Genomic DNA, 18,724 nt, shown 5'->3' with positions numbered 1-18,724 from the left:
TGACTTCTCGGACCTTGGGGGCTGCTTTCCTTTGGACCAAGACCATTCTAGGTTTTCACGACCCTTAATCTCTCTTAGGATGCGAGTATACTTGGTGTTCAACTTCGTATATACCTGATCTTCGAATTTACGATCATCCCTTCGTCCTCTCCTATCTTCGTCGGGACGTTCAGCTGAGTTGCCTCTCTTGGATCCGCTGGCTTGCTCCACTGAGTTGGTCCGATGAGATCTTTGCGTTTGGGCCCTAGGATTTTCCCGATGGATCTCCTCCAATCTGACGTGCTTTTCAATGATTACTCGAAGGTCTTCTTCGGTCGTGGGGACACTTCCATGAATCTCAACAAACAACGGGCTCATCCTATCCAGCCCCCACTTATAGCAATTGATACTGACTACCGGATCCACATTTCCTATTGCTTGACAAATCTTGGGCCACCTATCGGTATATTCCCTGATAGTTTCCTTGTATGCGACCGCTAATGAGAAGAGTTGTCCATTCCTGCATTGACAACCTTGTTGTACATGTAGGTTCTCAAGAACTTCTCAGTGAGCTGGCTGTAGGATTTGATAGAATTTGGGGGTAGGTTATCGAACCAAGATAGGGCCGATCCTTCAAGCTCGAAGGGAAGTACCTGTAGAGGACAACGTCATCTTGATCCCATCTGGCTAAAATACGATTGTAATACCGAAGATGGGTCGCGGGGTCGCTGGATCCATCGTAACACTCGAACGCTGGGATGGGACACTTCTGGTGAATGAGTGTTCTGGCTAAGTGTGGAGTCAAAGGTGTGGTATTGACTTCTCTCATCACTTCCTCTAGTCTTCCTCCTCCTTGTCCGGCTTTCAGTTCTTTGATCTCAGCCATCATTTCAGTATGAAGATTCTCCATTGCAAGCTGGTGGTCTTCTCTAACTGTGGATCATCCTGATCTTCGGTCCTCACTGTCGAAATAATCTGAGTCTTCGAGGATGTAGTCTGGGTCAGATAATCGGTTTCCTTTAGTCTCCCTTCGATTTTATGATTCAGGATCATTGACATTGGCCACTACCATCCTTAGGTCCTGGTTAGGCAGCGGTGCTTTGGAATTAGCTTCGTCGTGCAAGTCCCTTAGTTCAGCGCGTTGAGCGATCCTATCCTTGACTTGTTGGTTCTCTTGTGCTAGTAGGGCCACAGTATCAGCGTATACCTTCTGGTTTTTTTCAACTCTTCGAATTCTGCAATCATCTGGATTGAATGGTTCGATCCCTGGTTCGGGGTTCCCACTTGCATCTGTCCACCGATGGCTACAGTGTGATCTTCATCAATAGTCTGTATTAAGGGAACCGGTGGATCTGTAGGCGGGGCCGGGAGTTCTATCGGCTGTTGTGCTGGCTGGTCTGCTATTAGAAGAGGTTGGTTGGCTAGCAACGGTTGATTCAGATCGTTGGTGAGTGGCATCCCGTAGAGGGGTTGTTGTATTACTGATTCTGCCATTCCTTCACGTTGTTCGTTTGCTCGGGTTGTCACTGCCACTTTGGAGGCACCTGCTTTGGTTGCTGTTGCTTTCAACGCTGTTGCTGCTATTGCGCTGGCGTCCATCGACATCGTGCTTTCCGCTCCATCCTGTTTCTTGTTCGCTGCTTTAAGCTTTTCACCCTTTTGTTTACTACGTGTCATGACGGGAGTTGTCCTTGGCGTTTCTTTTGACGATGCCTTGGCTTTTCCCACATCCTTCGCTTTTTTCCATCTTCGATTTTTTCTGCATAAACAAAACATTATCGAATAAACAACATCCGCGTGGGCTTGGTTAGTAAGGTTAATCCGAAGGAAAAGGCAGAAAGCACAACATTTGTCTAAAGATTGTTGAGGGATCACTTGAAAGAAAGAAAAACTTGGAGAGGCAGATCCAATAATCATAAACATAGATCTGCTCATGGATCTAAAAAAAAAATCTTCTCGAAAATGCACAGATCCATGGGTTTTAAATATGAAAACCTGAAAACGTAGATCTGGTGCTCTTTCGTCAGTAAACACACGATATAAATATTTCAAAATTGATTTCAAACATACTTTATCCCAAATCCGCAATATAAGAGGGTTTTGGATCCCGAAGATGATTTCAAAAGCGCACGCAGATCCAAAGAAAGTGTGCAATGGAAGACAAGGACATAAAGGAGATTTTGAAAAGAAGAAAAAGTGACAAGTCGCTCAGAACACTATTATTTAGGGAATAGCGCTGGGAGCCAAAAAATAGACAGAATCACAGGATAAGGTAAATCTTTTACCGGGACAAGGTCTCTGTTTCTAGCGCCAGATTGTGAACACAAAAATAACGATGGTATCATCGTGTCCACAAACAATATTCGCATTACACACAAAATCATTGAGAAGAATAAAATACATGTAGGACTGTATAAGTCCGATGCTTATTAGACTCAGAGCCTTCGGGCTCGTCCTCGTCTAGCCATAGGGGAGTAACTAACACGATCTATCTATGCACGATACATAACATAATAAAGCATAACAAGTAAAATAGAAGATAGAAAGTGCGGAATACAAATGAGACGATGATTTACGTGGTTCAGTACTAAGGCCTACATCCACGGGGGTTGTTGTTCACTATGTATTTAGGAGTTACAAAGATAGTAAAATGACTTTGGGTGAGGAACGAAGCTAAGAAGAGGGTAAAACTCATACTTACTCTTATAATTTCTCTCTCATATACTCTTTCTCTCACTCTTACTAAAAATTGGTCGACCCCCTCTCCCTTGGTGGGTTGGGGTATTTATAAGCTTCTTCTGTGGGTCCCGCTCTTGGAATACAACTGTACTTATCGTCTTGGTTATTGTGTCATCCCGACGCTACCTTCGTTGTGACCCATCGTCTTCCAACGGTATTATACAGAGACGAAGACGAGCCTCCCTCTTCTCCATAGGATGTTTGACACGTATCTTATGTTTGTGTCATTTAATGCGGGTGGTTAGGGTAGCCTGCACGCGTCAGGCGGCTGTTGGGTGCCCTTGTCACATCCCTGTCAGCGAGACTCATCCCTACCCTTGATATTGGATCTTCCTTGGGATAGAGTAAAGCAGATCTCTCAGTCTTCTATGGTACTTCGCGGCAGCTTGTTCTTCTGGTGCTCCTTGATCCTCCGTCGTTGGATTGGTCTGATGACTGATAGGTGTGATCGACAGGTGCCCTTCGAGTGTTGGGACGCGACATCATATCTCGATGTTCAGGAGTGGTGTGTCTTCCACGTGTAATTCCTTTGACACGTGGCAGATGGTGAAATTTATAGCTCAAAAACTCAGACGTGAAGAGTTTTCGAATGAAATAAACATATGAGGGTGCAATGATTTCTAAGAGGATAAATTGGATTTTGTGTGATGTCCGAAACATGGAAAGGGATTGCGAAAGAAAGTGTTAATCTTGTCAGTCTTGAATCCAAATTGGTAATCATTGAATAAAAATGGAATCCTTTGAATTATGAGGAATATTTTCCGAAATCTTATGAGAAACCCTAAAATACAATATTATCTTTTATTGTTCTTCAAAATGAACATACTAATCAATTGTTCATAAACATCAATATTTGTATAGAGTTATTCAAACTATCAATACAAGTTAATGATAAGTATTTGCTTGTTGTCATTCTTGTTGATATCATGATTACAATTTTATTTCAATCTCTGTGATATTTCGATTTATGAGATAAACTTTGATTTTGATTAACTAAGTTTCAGTCTCGTAGTGGCTTATGTTTTTATATGATTTTATGACTTTTTGATTTAGCGGATTACATATCCAACATTTTGCCCTTTTCATTAATAACAATATTTCTAGTATAATAATATTATGAAACTTATATACTAGTACTTTAAATAAACAACTCATATCAACATTAGTGAACAATATAAGTATACCGAAATAAAAAATAACCATATTAACATAGCCGACGTATATGGCCAACATATTTTTAACCCTGCACCTGAATCCGGTCCATTAGTTTATGGATCGAACACTCATCCGTAAACAAATGGATGGGCCGGTTCGAATCCACGGATTCGATCCCAAGTGCTCACCCTAGATTTCACCCGCTGCTTAGGCCCAACACTGTTAACATCTCCTCTCAGCATCTCCAGCAGACGAAATAGTTTTGGTTTTTCATGTTTTTTTTCCTCCTTCCTGTTGAAATCTCGTTTTGAAACCCTAAACTCAAACTAATAAACCAACGTCCACTCAACCTGAAGATTAATTGCTACAGATTTTGCACGATCCTTTAACATATAAGATTTTGCCCGAGTTAGATTCATAATTCATGAGGTTCGCTTTTAGATAGGCTTTTGGTTTTGTATTATTATGTTCAATTAAAAGTCTTTTTTCTTAAATAACGACTTTATCTTGCTTAATTCTGTTGATTTTTGAGTTTTTCGGTGCATTATTTTTGGTTAATTTACTACAACGTAGTTATTTTATGTGTAAAGCGAAACCAATACATCATCTCTATACCTAAGAAGTTAGGGCAGGAGTCTGATATCAGTTTATTATGTCTCTGTAGTTTTTAGATAACAGGTGAAGTTTAGAAGCGAACTCTATGGATCACCCTGAAGATGAATGTCGTGTTCCGGGTAAGCAAGATGACGAGGTAAGGTTTTGATTACTGAAATTATGAAAGTTATCGTGCTCAACTGATTTTTTACAGGTTTTAATAAAGTTTGGTTAACTTAGTCACTCGATATTAATGTGTATGACGATTATGTGGCTAATGCGTTTTTGATGATTATTCTGTTTCAGGAAAATGTTGCCCGTCTGGAAGAGTTTAAGAAATCGATGGAAGCAAAGATGACTCTACGTCAGAGTAATTTGAATCCCGAAAGGCCTGGTAGGAATCTAGTAATTTACGTATGACTCATTCTTGTTATAACAAGAAATGCAATGATTATGCTGAGTAACATCTTACGTGAATTTAGTTTTGCTCTTGGTTTTTTATAATTGTTCTCATCGTTGCATGTTTGCAGTTGTTAAAAGAAATTTATTTCTGAAAGCTAAATATGCCAAAACTTATTTTGTTAGATACGGGTTTCTTGAGGACACTAGATTCTAGCATTAAGCGCAATACAGCAGTCATTAAGAAGCTTAAACAGATCAATGAAGAGCAGAAAGAAGGAATGATGGAAGAGTTACGACATGTCAACTTGAGCAAATTTGTTAGTGAAGCTGTGACAGCTATTTGTGATGCCAAGCTTAGAACTTCAGATATCCAAGCAGCTGTCCAGGTGATTCTTATACATTTCTCACATGAATGTTCAGTCTCCATCTGTAGTTTGAGCTGTTGTGCATAGGGAGACTTGAGCTGATTCCACTGTATGCATAAGAAGTAAGAAATCCAGAATACTGCAAACTAGGCATCCATAAATTGGAGGCAAGAAAGTCTTAAGAAATATAATGTAATTTCTTATTGTTGCACAAACCTGTACTGATTGTAGGCTTCTGTAAATATCTTACTCCTATCGGTGCAGTTGTTATCGTTTCTTAATTCTTACATCTCTCTATTATATATAGATATGCTCTTTGCTTCACCAACGGTACAAGGAGTTTTCCCCAAGCCTGGTTCAGGGTTTGTTAAAAATCTTTTCCTCCGGAAAATCTGGAGATGAATTGGATGTTGATAAGAGCTCAAAAGCCATGAAGAAACGTAGCACCTTAAAACTTCTTCTGGAACTTTATTTTGTTGGAGTTATAGATGAAGCTGGTGTTTTTGTTACTATTATCAAAGATTTTACTAGCTCAGATCACTTAAAGGATAGAGATGCAACTTCAACAAATTTATCCCTTCTCGCGAGTTTTGCTCGGCAAGCAAGAGTGTTTCTTGGGCTTTCTCTATCTGGACAGGAGTTTCAAGAAGAGGTACTGATGTTTGTTTGGTTTACAGCTTACAGCCTTAATCGTTGTTTAATATGCCAAAGCTGGTAAATCTGATTGTGCTTCATATTCCATGAGTAAATTCGTTCTTTATCGAGTGATTGTTAGTCGCGCGTATGGTATTTTCTTTTCAATAACCATTATTTGATTTCCTACTAATGCCATGCTAGGGAACTGTGAACTACTGTTAGCTGATCACCTAACCAAATTTGGTTTGCAGATGCATTCCGAGCTAATACTTTTCTGATGTCAGTTACTTATATATGGAGTAACTAATTGGTGGATACAGAACTGTAGCAGTCTCGGTTATATTCTTGTCTAGTAGAAGCAAAAGTACTATTAAGAAGCCAAAACAGTTGAAAAGTCTATATGGTTTACAGGCAACAATAAATGAATAAGTCAGTAAGCTTATATGACCAGGAAGAGGAAAGTTTGATTTAATTTTCATAAAACAAATACACTTCGGTTTTCTAAATAAAAATAAAAATGGAAAATGAAGAAAAGGAAAAGGGAAAAAGGAAAAATAGAGGATAAAGCAAACCAATAACCACGTCTCAATGAGAAAGGATGCTTCTGGCGAAGCAAGCTTGTTTTTTCCGAGAAAGTTGTTGTTTGACTTCTAGAATTCCTAATTAACTTGCGAGCTATATCCAGACACAGTTTTGGTGGTGTTATTTGGTAATATAATGTGGTATTATTTACTACTAGAATGAGTTGTATTGCTTAGTGTTATGTCAATTCCCAAATCTAAATTATAAGCTTCATCAGAAGCAGGTTATACTGATTGAACTTTGCATTTAGTATTTAAAAAAACTCAGTTTGGAAGTTTAGTAATGATTTGAAGGTCAATACATGTTTATATTATGGATATATATATATATATATATATATATATATATATATATATTGGAGCTATATTTTGAGGTTCTAATTTTTATCCAGATCTGTAAAATATAAAGGTTTACTCTTATTCTGTTGAAGTTCATTATTCGATGCATGTTTTCTGGTATGAATTCCTCTAACATACAGCGGTGCTATTACAGTTTTTCAAGGGCCTCAATATCACTGCAGATCAAAAGAAAATCTTCAAAAAGATCATTTACACGTATTATGATGTGGCTGCAGAGCTGCTGCAGTCAGAGCATGCTGTAAGCTAACTCACCTTTACTGTCACTTGGAGTTCCAACTTTTAGAACAATGCTCCTCATACAGAATTTGGAGTCATCCAATTAGACTTCGTGTAAGATTTTACGCTTTAATCTGATTTGTCCCTGTTATTTTATTGTCCGCTATTACAGGCCCTTCGTCAATTGGAGCATGAAAATGCAAAGATTTTGAATGCTAAAGGGGAGCTCAGCGAGGAAAATGCAACTTTGTATGAGAAGCAGCGAAAGTCATATGACCATTTGTTTCGTGGTGTTTCATCGTAAGTTTCATCACTGTATACATTCGATATCTATGCTCTATTACTGTTTTAGGTGCTCATGTTCTGGGTTAAACTCCTTGCGAGCTTTTTGAAATTCCAAATTGATTCCTCTGTAGAGCTACCATATTTGACCTTGTCGAACCTCTGAAAGAAACAACAGATACTCTTGGTGTTTGCAACCTTCCTTCCATCATTTTATGACTAAGTTTTTGTTTTCACTGGGTTAACTTAAATAACTTAAGTGATGGTGGCAACCATGGCATTTCTTGATACGAGGAAATTGTTATTCCTTTGTCTAGTGACCACCTACAAACAACCATGTGGAATAGACAAGATGTGCTTCACATAGTTACTGTTCTTGGAGGATTAAGCTAGCTAGCTGGATCGAAATGTGGAAGTCCTCAAGTTGCTTTAAGAGTTGATATGCAGTTACTAGCATTGAAGTTTCATGTTTTTTTATGTGTTTTACAGTTCCCTCTTCATGTGATTTTATTGCTTACAGTTTAGCAGAAGCACTTGATATGCAGCCTCCGATGATGCCAGAAGATGGTCACACAACTAGGGTTACAACTGGAGATGATACATCATCACCTGCCAGTGGAAAAGAATCTTCTGCTCTTGAGCCTGTGTGGGATGATGAAGACACGAGGGCTTTCTATGAGTGCTTACCGGATCTAAGGTCTGTTTTGATAGTATTACCGTCTCTATTGATAATAAATTTCTCCTTGGTCTGAAGAACTTACGCTTGTCAAATAGTGAGAAATTCTGCACTTGGAATTTGCTACTTATTGTTATCTCATACATGTTTCTAGGGCATTTGTCCCTGCTGTTTTATTGGGAGAATCAGAGACGAAGGCTCCTGAACAATCTGCCAAATCCCAAGAACAATCAACTGTAAGGCCCAAGGAGTTACTTTTGGTGGAACCCTTAATATAATTCTGTAATGGGAGGCTGATATTTGAGGAGTCTCTCTATGGCTAAGTAATTCAATATATGGTGATTTCCTCATGCTTTCTATCTTTTTGCATTCAGGAATCTACATCCGAGCCAGAGCAATCTCCCCTGGCTGTACAAGAAGCCACAGAGGGGTGTGCAGATGCTGAAGCTTTGCAAGAGGGAAAACTTGATGTCAAAGCAAAAGTCAAGGAGGATAAAGATAAAGAAAAAACTAACGATTCAGAAAAGGAGAAAGGAAAAGAAAAAGATGCAGAAAAGAAGGTCGATAATGAGAAAGAGAAACCCAAAGGTGTCGAAGGAACTAGCTTGGATGCTTTGTTGCAGAGGCTTCCGGGCTGCGTGAGCCGTGATCTTATTGATCATTTGACGGTAATAATCAAATCATATTTTTTTTTGGGACAACATTTTATTGTGTTAACTATCATGTAATCTATTACCTTAAATCTTTTGCAGGTAGAATTCTGTTATCTAAATTCAAAGTCAAATAGAAAAAGGCTTGTAAGAGCGTTGTTTAATGTTCCAAGGACTTCCTTGGAGTTACTACCGTACTATTCTCGTCTGGTGGCCACACTGGCAACGTGTATGAAGGATATCTCTTCTATGCTACTGGCTATGTTGGAGGAGGAATTCAATTTCCTAATAAATAAGAAGGTCCACCTCCTGTTTAAGTTTTAAATGATATTGTGCTGAAGCTTGGAATGTTAGCATGATTTGTATGACCAGAGTGATTTGCTATTCCATGTGGTGCTCCAGATGCTTATTTTTCTTACTGTTATCTTCAGGATCAAATGAATATCGAAACAAAGATCAGGAACATAAGGTTTATCGGAGAACTTTGCAAGTTCAAAATTGCACCTGCTGGTTTCGTCTTTATTTGTTTGAAGGTAAGGTGATATCCTTTTGCAGGGCCTCAAGTTATTATTTTAAGGTCCTCTGCTAATTTGCTTGTGAAGGGTACTTCTACCTTGTGTATTTATCTTGAGATTGAAACCTCAGACTTCTATGGGTGGTACACTCAAGTTGGTAAAAGCAATTTAGCTACTAAGTCATGGAAGGAATCTGACCTTACTTTGTTAATGTAGGGTTGCTTAGATGACTTCACCCATCACAACATAGATGTTGCATGCAACCTTCTTGAGACTTGCGGAAGGTTTTTATATCGATCTCCTGAAACGACGGTCCGCATGGCAAATATGCTTGAGATATTGATGCGCTTAAAAAACGTTAAAAATTTGGATCCCCGTCACAGCACACTTGTGGAAAATGCTTATTACCTGTGCAAACCTCCTGAACGATCTGCCCGAGTCTCTAAAGTCCGTCCTCCATTACATCAGGTACAAAATTTTATCCTTGCTATTTGTTAGTTTCTGAAACTGTTTCATTTTTTCTCAAAAAGTATTATCAATGCATGTTGTGTATCACCGGGTTGGCTCAATAATCCTTTTCTTTTCTGCAGTATATCAGAAAACTGCTTTTCTCAGACCTAAATAAATCCTCCATTGAGCATGTTCTGAGGCAACTTCGTAAATTACCCTGGAGTGAATGTGAAACGTACCTCTTGAAGTGCTTTTTGAAGGTTCACAAAGGAAAATACAGTCAAGTTGACCTGATTGCTTCTCTAACTGCTTGTTTGAGTCGCTATCATGATGAATTTGCTGTGGCAGTTGTTGATGAGGTTGGTGAAGTACTTTCAACTTACACTGGCATCATTTTATATTCACACTGTAACATGATCTTCTTTCCAGCAGCCATATCCTGGTCATTATATATGGACTATGTTTTGCAAGAATATATTTCATTATTTTGTTCCTGATTTTCTTGCTGTTTCAAGAGTGACCTGATGACAGGCCTAGAGGTTATCTTGTTGATGGTAGTGACAATTTCGATATTGATGCTAGTGACGATATCGATGATGAAGCATACTACTTTTCTAAGTCCTTCTGTTGCTCATGGATAATACACCATCAAATCTGTCCCTGCATGAAGTCCAGATTAACAAATTTGCTCTCAAGAGTTTGAATTGATTTGATCTTTAACTGTTCAGGTTTTGGAGGAGATACGAGTGGGGTTGGAGGTGAATGATTATGGGATGCAGCAACGAAGAATTGCACACATGCGGTTCCTGGGGGATCTGTACAACTATGAACTTGTTGATTCCTCTGTTATATTTGAGACACTTTATCTGATACTTAATTTTGGGCATGGGACACCTGAGGTACATTTTTTTTTAAGCATCGGTTTTTTGAGTCCTTATTACATGAGAAGTAATCACTTATTCAGTGAAAGAGTTCAGCTGTTCACATAAAAAAAGAAGAAGATAGAGTTCAGCTGTGCTTGCGAATATCCATTTATATGAGAAGTATTCATTACTCATTAATGTTGTTATGAATGTTGCAGCAAGATGTTCTGGACCCACCTGAAGATTGGTTCCGCGTCCGGATGATTATAACACTTCTCCATGCTTGTGGGCACTTCTTCAATAGAGGTTCTTCAAAACGAAAACTTGATCGATTCCTAACTTATTTCCAGAGATACATATTAAGCAAAGGCCCAATACCTTTGGATATTGAGTTTGACTTACAGGTTAGTTTAGCTGCTCTGCACTGTCAATTGCTGGGACTTTTAAAGTTTTAAACTTTTGAAGCATTATCGAGAAAATTCTAACTTTTAACACGATGATATTACTGATTTTTTTTCCCAGTGTAAACCATGTTATCTTTATTAGAGTTTCTTTGCATTCTTTTTGTCTGTTTAGCTGAATAATAAAAAAATTTGCAGGATCTATTTGCCAATTTACGCCCAAACATGGCGAGATATTTGTCAATCGAGGAAGTTAATGCGGCACTTATAGATCTTGAAGAACATGAACGCAAAGGCTCAACTGACAAGACCAACAATGAGAAGCTAAGGCGGACAACCTCTGCTAGTATCTCCGCAAATGGGAAAGGCGAAGCAAATGGGGTTGAGGAAAATGGTAAAGGTCATGAAGATGAGGTAGACAGTGAGAGTGATACAGGAAGTGGAAGTATTTTCCGGGATGGGCGTGAAGGTGAGGTAGAGTCTTATGAGGACAGATCAGAGAATCAGGATGAGGATAGTGACAGTGATGACGAAGGTGGGCCTGCAGCTTCCGACGAGGATGAAGTCCAAGTCAGGCAAAAGGTAATAAAAGTAGATCCCGAGGAAGAAGCTGATTTTGACCGTGAGCTCAAGGCTCTTATGCAAGAGAGTTTGGAATCGCGTAAACTAGAAATGCGGTCCAGACCAACAATGAACATGGTGATACCAATGAATATGTTTGAAGGATCAACAAAGGATCACCATCATGGACGGGGCTCTGAAGGTGAAAACAGTGGTGAGGATACAATGGATGAAGAAGGTGGTGGTAAGAAGGAAGTGCGGGTGAAAGTTCTTGTGAAACGTGGGAACAAACAACAGACAAAGCAGATGTTCATCCCTAAAGATTGCTCATTGGTGCAGAGCACAAGACAACAAGAGGCTGCCGAGTTAGAAGAGAAACAGAGTTTAAAAAAGCTAATATTGGAGTATAACGACAGGGAGGAGGAAGAAATGAATGGAGTTGGAGCACAAACAACGAATTGGGTTCAAACCGGAGTAAGTAGACCCATGTTAGGCCGTGGAAGCACATGGGAGGGAAGTGGTGGGAGAGGTGGTGGAGTTCGATACCGGCATCACACTTACTCTTCTGGTGGTGGTGGTGGATTTTACTACGGAAGGAGGAGGTGATATTCAACTATGAGAAGATAATGTGGCATTGTCGACTAAGGACGGGTCAGCATGACACCTATTCCTGGCGATGGTGGCCGATTTTACTTCAGAAGGATGTAAGATGGAAGTCTGAAAAGAAAGAAGCAAGCTTCTGTACTTTTTGTGATGCTGTTGGTTTTTCCATATCCATATATTATTAGTTACATCTTTTTGTTACGATGTCAATAGTTGATCTCCTCCCACAATTGAAGGGTTTGAGCTTCAAAAAACCCTGTACAAACCAACTTAAGTATTATGTATTTTTGGTGTATAGTATAGTGTTGTTTCTACTGAAACGTTTGCTCATTTCTTCTGCATACAATTTCAATTCTCATCTGTCTGTGTATTTCTTATTAGAACACTTCATTTCCATTTGTAACTCACAACAAATATGATCAAATGAAACAAAATCTAGGTACCAAATTTCATCAAAGGACAAACAATAAGAATGAGTCAATTCTGTTTCTACAATCTCGTCGGTTTCAGCTAACTAAGAGTGGTTTATAAAAAGCCCATCAATCTTTATTTGCTAAACCCTAAAGAATACATTTTCAATCCAACGGTTCACACGCATCTCTGAATAATTTTCTTATTCTCCCCTTCTACTATAAATTCCCAAACCCTAGCTCTGTCTACTATTAAAAAAAAGAAAACAAAAAGAAAACAAAAACCCTCCTCTCTTCTCTCAAATCAAACCTATCAATCAACAATGGCAGCAGCAGCGGCAAGACCTTTAGTTTCGATCCAGAACTTGGATGGAGACATGTCTACCGATGGAGGAAACACACTTCCATTACCAGATGTAATGAAAGCATCAATCCGTCCAGATATCGTCAAGTTTGTTCACGCCAACATGTCGAAAAACAGTCGTCAACCATACGCAGTTAGTCGCAAAGCAGGTCATCAAACATCAGCTCAATCATGGGGAACTGGTCGTGCTGTTTCTCGTATTCCTCGTGTACCTGGTGGTGGTACTCATCGTGCTGGTCAAGGAGCTTTTGGTAACATGTGTAGAGGCGGTAGGATGTTTGCTCCTACACGAATCTGGAGAAGATGGCATCGTAAGATCAATGTTAATCAGAAGAGGTATGCTATTGTTTCAGCTTTGTCTGCTTCTGCTGTTCCTTCAATCGTTTTAGCTCGTGGTCACACTATTGAAGGTGTACCTGAACTGCCTTTAGTTGTTAATGATTCCATCGAAGGTGTTGAAAAAACTAATGCTGCTATTAAGGTTTTGAAACAACTTGGTGCTTATGCTGATGCTGAAAAGGTTAAGGACAGTGAGAAGATCAGACCAGGTAAAGGTAAAATGAGGAACCGACGTTATGTTTCTAAGAAAGGTCCTTTGATTGTTTATGGTACTCAAGGAACCAAGATCGCAAAAGCATTTAGAAACATTCCTGGTGTTGAGCTTGCCAATGTGGAGAGACTTAACTTGCTGAAACTTGCACCTGGTGGTCATCTTGGTAGGTTTATTATTTGGACTAAATCAGCGTTTGAGAAATTGGATTCGATCTATGGGTCTTTTGAGAAATCTAGTGAGAAGAAGAAAGGATATGTTTTACCTAGATCAAAGATGGTTAATGCTGATCTTGCTAGAATTATTAACTCTGATGAAGTCCAGTCTGTTGTAAGACCTATTAAGAAGGATTCAAAGAGAGCACCAATGAAGAAGAATCCTTTGAAGAATTTGAACACTCTTTTGAGATTGAATCCGTATGCTAAGACTGCTAGGAGGATGGCTCTTCTTGCTGAAGCTCAACGTGTTAAAGCTAAGAAGGAGAAGCTTGAGAAGAAGAGGACCAACATTTCCAAGGTATATTTCATTTTATAATCCTTTCTTAGAATACAATATGAATGATTAATTTGTTACTTTATGTAGTTTTGCATAATGTGTGTGGTATGGTTGATGAATGTCGACTGAGTGATTCCAATTTATTAGTGCTTGATTGTTTTATGCCAATGTTTTTGTAAATTAAACATATCTGGACTATCAGTTCTAATTATTTTTATTATCAATTAGAGTAGAGTATTAGATTGTGTCCGAGTAGTGAATTCTGGGTGAGCTCAAGTTTTTCAATCATGTACTGCTGTGTGCTTAATATGTTTCTGTGGAATGATGTTTAACTTAATCATGTACATTGTGCTACTTGCTAGCATCTTCATTTGGGTGTGCATTGTGAGGTGATAATCACTCTAGCAAATAGATGAGTTAATCTTCTAGTTTGGTCAGTACGAAGTGTATTACAAAGTACGAGCAAGCCTTTTCTGCATTATTTGGTTTTGCGCTATTACCTAGAATCTTTTCAATTGTTTTACTTTTCAATCTTACTATTGTACTTGTCAAATTATCAATATCTGCCTTACCATTTCTTTGGTTCATTTAGATGCATATATACATATATGCTTTGTCTCTTTAAACTTACATGCGAAGTATCATGTATTGATACACTTTCTTTTCAGTTTGATGAGCAGTGATAAGTGATGAGCAGCACACTAGCAAGAGATGAATTAATCTTTTAGCTCGGTTGATACCTACGATTAATATCTCTACGGTTAATACCTATTATATGTCTCAACCGAATATTCTTCTCTTCGGACTGCCTACATGTTTGTCCATTGAATCTGTTTTTTTACTATGGGATCAGTAGTCTTATCCTTTTTGTTCTTCCTTATTTTGTCACTGGGTAATAGAGAGAGAGAGAGAGGAATTGTTTGATTTACCGGTTGATCTGCAATGTTTCTGATGTGCATATTATTGAGTTTCTTTTCGTCTGGCTTGTCAGCGGTTTTTCTTGCCCATGGGATACGAGTTGGCTAATCTTGTTAATGTATTTATGATTTTGTAGGAGTCTGCTGCAATCAGGGCTGCAGGAAAGGCGTGGTACCAAACTATGATCTCAGACAGTGATTACACCGAATTTGATGTTTTCCAGAAGTGGCTTGGAGTGTCTCAGTGATTCTCTTGCAGTTTCATGATTCTTGGATAGGGGATTTTCCTCAACACTTGCATTTCCTGTTGAACTAATTTTGTTTTATTTTTAACTGGTATTGTATTAAGTGAAAGAGAATCCAACTTCTCTGTGCTTAAGCTAGCTAAGGATGGGTCTAGGTTTAATAGAGGAGAGAAGGCAGGCCCTTTTTTTTTTTTACATAGAACAGAGGGGTTTCCTAATACTTCAATTTAGATTTAGTCAGTAATTTCTTCTGGATAAAAAGTCTTCTTCAGATCTGTTGAAGGAGGAACTGGTTTTATGTTCTTTTTTTATATCTGTGATTAATGATGGAGTTTTGTTTGATCGAGCAGATAAATAGATTACATAGATAAACATTTCAAAATGCACGTACTCGTTCAAATGTAGTGCCGCATATAGTGCTTTGAATGTAGTTCTTCAAATGTTGTTCTCTCCTTGATGACTTGTGCCGAAATTAAATGCCTTTCTAAAACTTTTTGACAAGGAAAAATCCAGTGGGATAAAACCTTGGTACAACTCATTTCACACGTAGTACTTCATATGTACATTTCACATGTAGTACTTCACATGTTGTTTCGTACTTTACATATAGTTCATCACATGGAATACAATCTTCGAAGATCGACGAGTCTAAGTTAATTGTCTCGTTAAAACTTCGTCAGGCTAATCCAGAGGGACAAAACCTAAACTAAAGAAAAAGAGTACAACATTAAGTAAACCTAGAACATCGTTGGATGAGTATACGTTGCCTCATTGAAACCTTGACAAGGAAAAAGAGTACAACGTGACAGATGCAAGTAAAGGTGATCCGTTGCTGATGATCACTGTTGAAGATGACTAGTTGGGAAATTACATTCCCGGTGTTTGTTGTTGTCTCATTAAAAACCTTTCCGAGTAACAAAACCCTGTGGGAAAAAGCAACCTCGGTGAAGGAAAATAGTGCAACACACCATTAGATGCTCCCCCTGATGTCAAACAATTTTCATTAGTCTAATGTAGTCAAAAGGAGTTTATCACACTTTACTTTGGTGACTTTAATGTTTATAAGAACATGTTGTTGATTCTGGAAGTTACGTTGCTTAACATACTATCACGTTTCATTTCTTTGATTCAGATATTTTCAGTAATATCAACGCGATCTTTATGTCTTCAACGTTCAACATACTTGATGTTTTTAATGTTGTCTCGCTAAAAACCTTGTCGAGTAACAAAATCCTTTGGGAAAAAACTATTCTCGATCGAAGAGAAAAAAGAGTACAACACAGCTTCAATTTCAAAGTAAAATATGTCGACATCATATCCTTGGATCCTCCCCTTGATGTCGGCATCTCCCCCTGATTACTTTCAAAGTTGTTCTAGACAGTTCCTTTAGTCATGTACTTTTCGAAAATGAATATCAATAATGACTTAGAAAATAGTCTACCATATCTCCCCCTGATTACTTTAGTTAGAGAAGAGATTATTGTTCCTTCATAATCAACAACTTTTGGATTGCACTTTCATTAGCATTCCTTTTTATGTCTTTGCAGGGATAAAACAAATTTATGTCAATGGTTACTTTTAAGCACATGAGTACATTCACTATACCATTCCAATGACGTTGCGTTGGCGCTGAGCTATATCTAGATAACAAGTTCATTGAGGATGTAACATTTGGTCGAGTACATTATGCTAAGTACAATAATGCGTCTATTATACTTAGATAAGGAAAGTTCATCTCCCGACCCAACTTCGTCATCTTCCTTTAGACGAATTGGTCATTTATGTACATTTGAAACTCGACTAATCATGAGAGTGCTAGCAGCATGCACGTCCTTTTTAAATTGCCTGACAATGGACATATGCAAACTGGTGGAATAATATACCACAAGCTCGGTCTTCTATTTTAGAACATAGATAGGATCCAGATTTCCCAAGATTTTCATCTCAAATTCAGATTTTAAATAGCTTGTAAGATCTCTTATTCCATTAAGAGTACTTATCATGTCCATACCATTGCATAAATAGCTTTAATTCTGAATCAAGAACTTATTTAATACGCATGGCACAAAACCTTACTTGTTTATCCCTTCCCAGTCAAATAGTCACTTACGGGTATACCACATCCGCCTGATTGTTTAAATCAATAAGTGAGTGTTCCAGTGTAACTGCAAACACACTCCTTTTAGACTCATTCGACTTAGGAAGCAAAAGGCCATCATGCACTTTTGCAAATATCTTTGAGTCTAAATCTCCAGAGAAGGTTCTTTTGGTGTCATAAAACTAATAAAGGTCACAACCCTCTGGCCTGGCTTAAGTTATGTAAATCCAAGGATTTAGGTGGGTTGGACTTTAGGGATTTAGAAATACTTAATCTAGCTTTACTAACAAAGCTAGACTGGAGAGTATGTACTGAATCTTCTCAGTTATGGGTCAAGATACTTCAACCTAAATACTTCAAAGACACCGATGTTCTTCATTATACAGAAAAGAAACCTAGTGCTTCTTGGGTATGGCAAGGAATTGAGAAAGGGCTTAAAGTTGTGCAGGAAAACTGCTTCATGGAAGTGAACAATGGTAAAAGAACAAGAATATGGCAATATAGATGGGTCTCTGGTATGCTTCAGCCGCCTACTATTGCTTCTGATATGCACATTTCTTTCATTTTTGTGTCTGAGCTAATACTACCACATACAAATTCATGGAACATCACTCTGGTCAACCACCTATTTGATCCTGCCACTGTTGCTCGTATATCTATGATGTTCTTAAATACTTCTCTAGAAGACAATATTATCTGGATGCCAGCTAAGGATGGCAATTTCTCAGTAAAAAGTACTTACAACATGTTAGCCAAGTGTCAAAGTGATGCTCAAGTTAATGGTGTTGCAATACCAGCTAGTACCTGGAAGTCATTGTGGAAGTGTAAAGTAGCACACAGAGTTAAAATCTTTGTTTGGAAATGCATTCGTGACATTATTCAAACCAGAAGCAAGATTTCTAGATACAACCCAGACATTGACACTATTTGTGGCAGTTGTGGAAGAGTTGAAGAGACAATTGTTAGAGCATTGCTCGGTCGAACTCACATGCGTTGCTATCTCAAGCATGTTTGTCAATGTTACTGATCAAAATTATAAGTCTTGATTTCTAGCCTATATAGCTAAAGGTCTCGGACTAGGATAAAAAGTGTAGTTGAGCTCAAGACTCCATGGCAATCATCATACAAAACGAAGGACTACTCAAGGAACTGGTGGATCTTCATCGACTAAAAAGTATGTGGATACTTGAACTTATCTGTCACTCAAAAGTCTATTTACTCTATCTCCTACTCTTGAGACAAAAGTCGTTTTGATATGTAGACTTTCATTATCCACATTTGCTATTTCGAGCCGAGTTTATCTCGCCTATCTATTTCTAGAAATATGTGTCGGTAAGCTTCTGCTTTAGCCGAATTCAACTTTACCAAGTGACGAAAATCATGTTATGTTTCAATCACTTTGAAAATTCCTCTGACGAAAAATGGTTTGTGAATAACGGCTATATAACGTTCTCTGAGAATGTTTCAATGATTGGAATGAGAGTTTAGATTACATAACCATTGGTAGGATATAAGAATTTTTGTGGAAACACATATATGTATAAGAGAAAGGGAAGTGGCGTGAGCCAAGTCCACGAACTTGCGGAACTTCTCGGCCCGAGATTTTCTGCCGAAGTT

At 38.3% G+C, this 18,724-nt stretch overlaps 2 protein-coding genes across 3 annotated transcripts; both read left to right on the top strand.

Annotated features, from left to right (window-relative positions):
- The first annotated feature begins 4,125 nt into the window (after window positions 1–4,125).
- Window positions 4,126–12,386, top strand: LOC113308623 (regulator of nonsense transcripts UPF2-like). 2 transcript variants are annotated; one of them, XM_026557085.1, is made up of 17 exons: window positions 4,126–4,302; window positions 4,538–4,607; window positions 4,774–4,861; window positions 5,053–5,255; window positions 5,542–5,886; window positions 6,945–7,049; window positions 7,200–7,327; window positions 7,830–8,006; window positions 8,140–8,221; window positions 8,360–8,653; window positions 8,738–8,935; window positions 9,067–9,168; window positions 9,367–9,618; window positions 9,741–9,959; window positions 10,329–10,499; window positions 10,682–10,867; window positions 11,063–12,386. In XM_026557085.1, the coding sequence occupies exons 2-17, from the start codon at window positions 4,590–4,592 to the stop codon at window positions 12,029–12,031; spliced, it is 3,537 nt and encodes a 1,178-aa protein (XP_026412870.1). In that variant the 5' UTR covers window positions 4,126–4,302; window positions 4,538–4,589; the 3' UTR covers window positions 12,032–12,386. The 2 variants fall into 2 exon arrangements, with proteins under 2 accessions (XP_026412870.1, XP_026412869.1); XM_026557084.1 differs by having other exon boundaries at window positions 4,538–4,624.
- A 292-nt stretch (window positions 12,387–12,678) lies between these two features.
- On the top strand, window positions 12,679–15,358 carry LOC113310052 (60S ribosomal protein L4-like). The gene is made up of 2 exons (XM_026558607.1): window positions 12,679–13,868; window positions 14,902–15,358. The coding sequence occupies exons 1-2, from the start codon at window positions 12,762–12,764 to the stop codon at window positions 15,010–15,012; spliced, it is 1,218 nt and encodes a 405-aa protein (XP_026414392.1). The 5' UTR covers window positions 12,679–12,761; the 3' UTR covers window positions 15,013–15,358.
- The last annotated feature ends 3,366 nt before the right edge of the window (window positions 15,359–18,724 follow it).

This window comes from Papaver somniferum, chromosome 9 (genome assembly GCF_003573695.1).
Source record: "Papaver somniferum cultivar HN1 chromosome 9, ASM357369v1, whole genome shotgun sequence".
Classification (NCBI taxonomy): domain Eukaryota; kingdom Viridiplantae; phylum Streptophyta; class Magnoliopsida; order Ranunculales; family Papaveraceae; genus Papaver; species Papaver somniferum.
The sequence above is the reverse complement of the archived record's forward strand: the minus strand, read 5'-3'. Positions and strand labels throughout refer to the sequence as shown.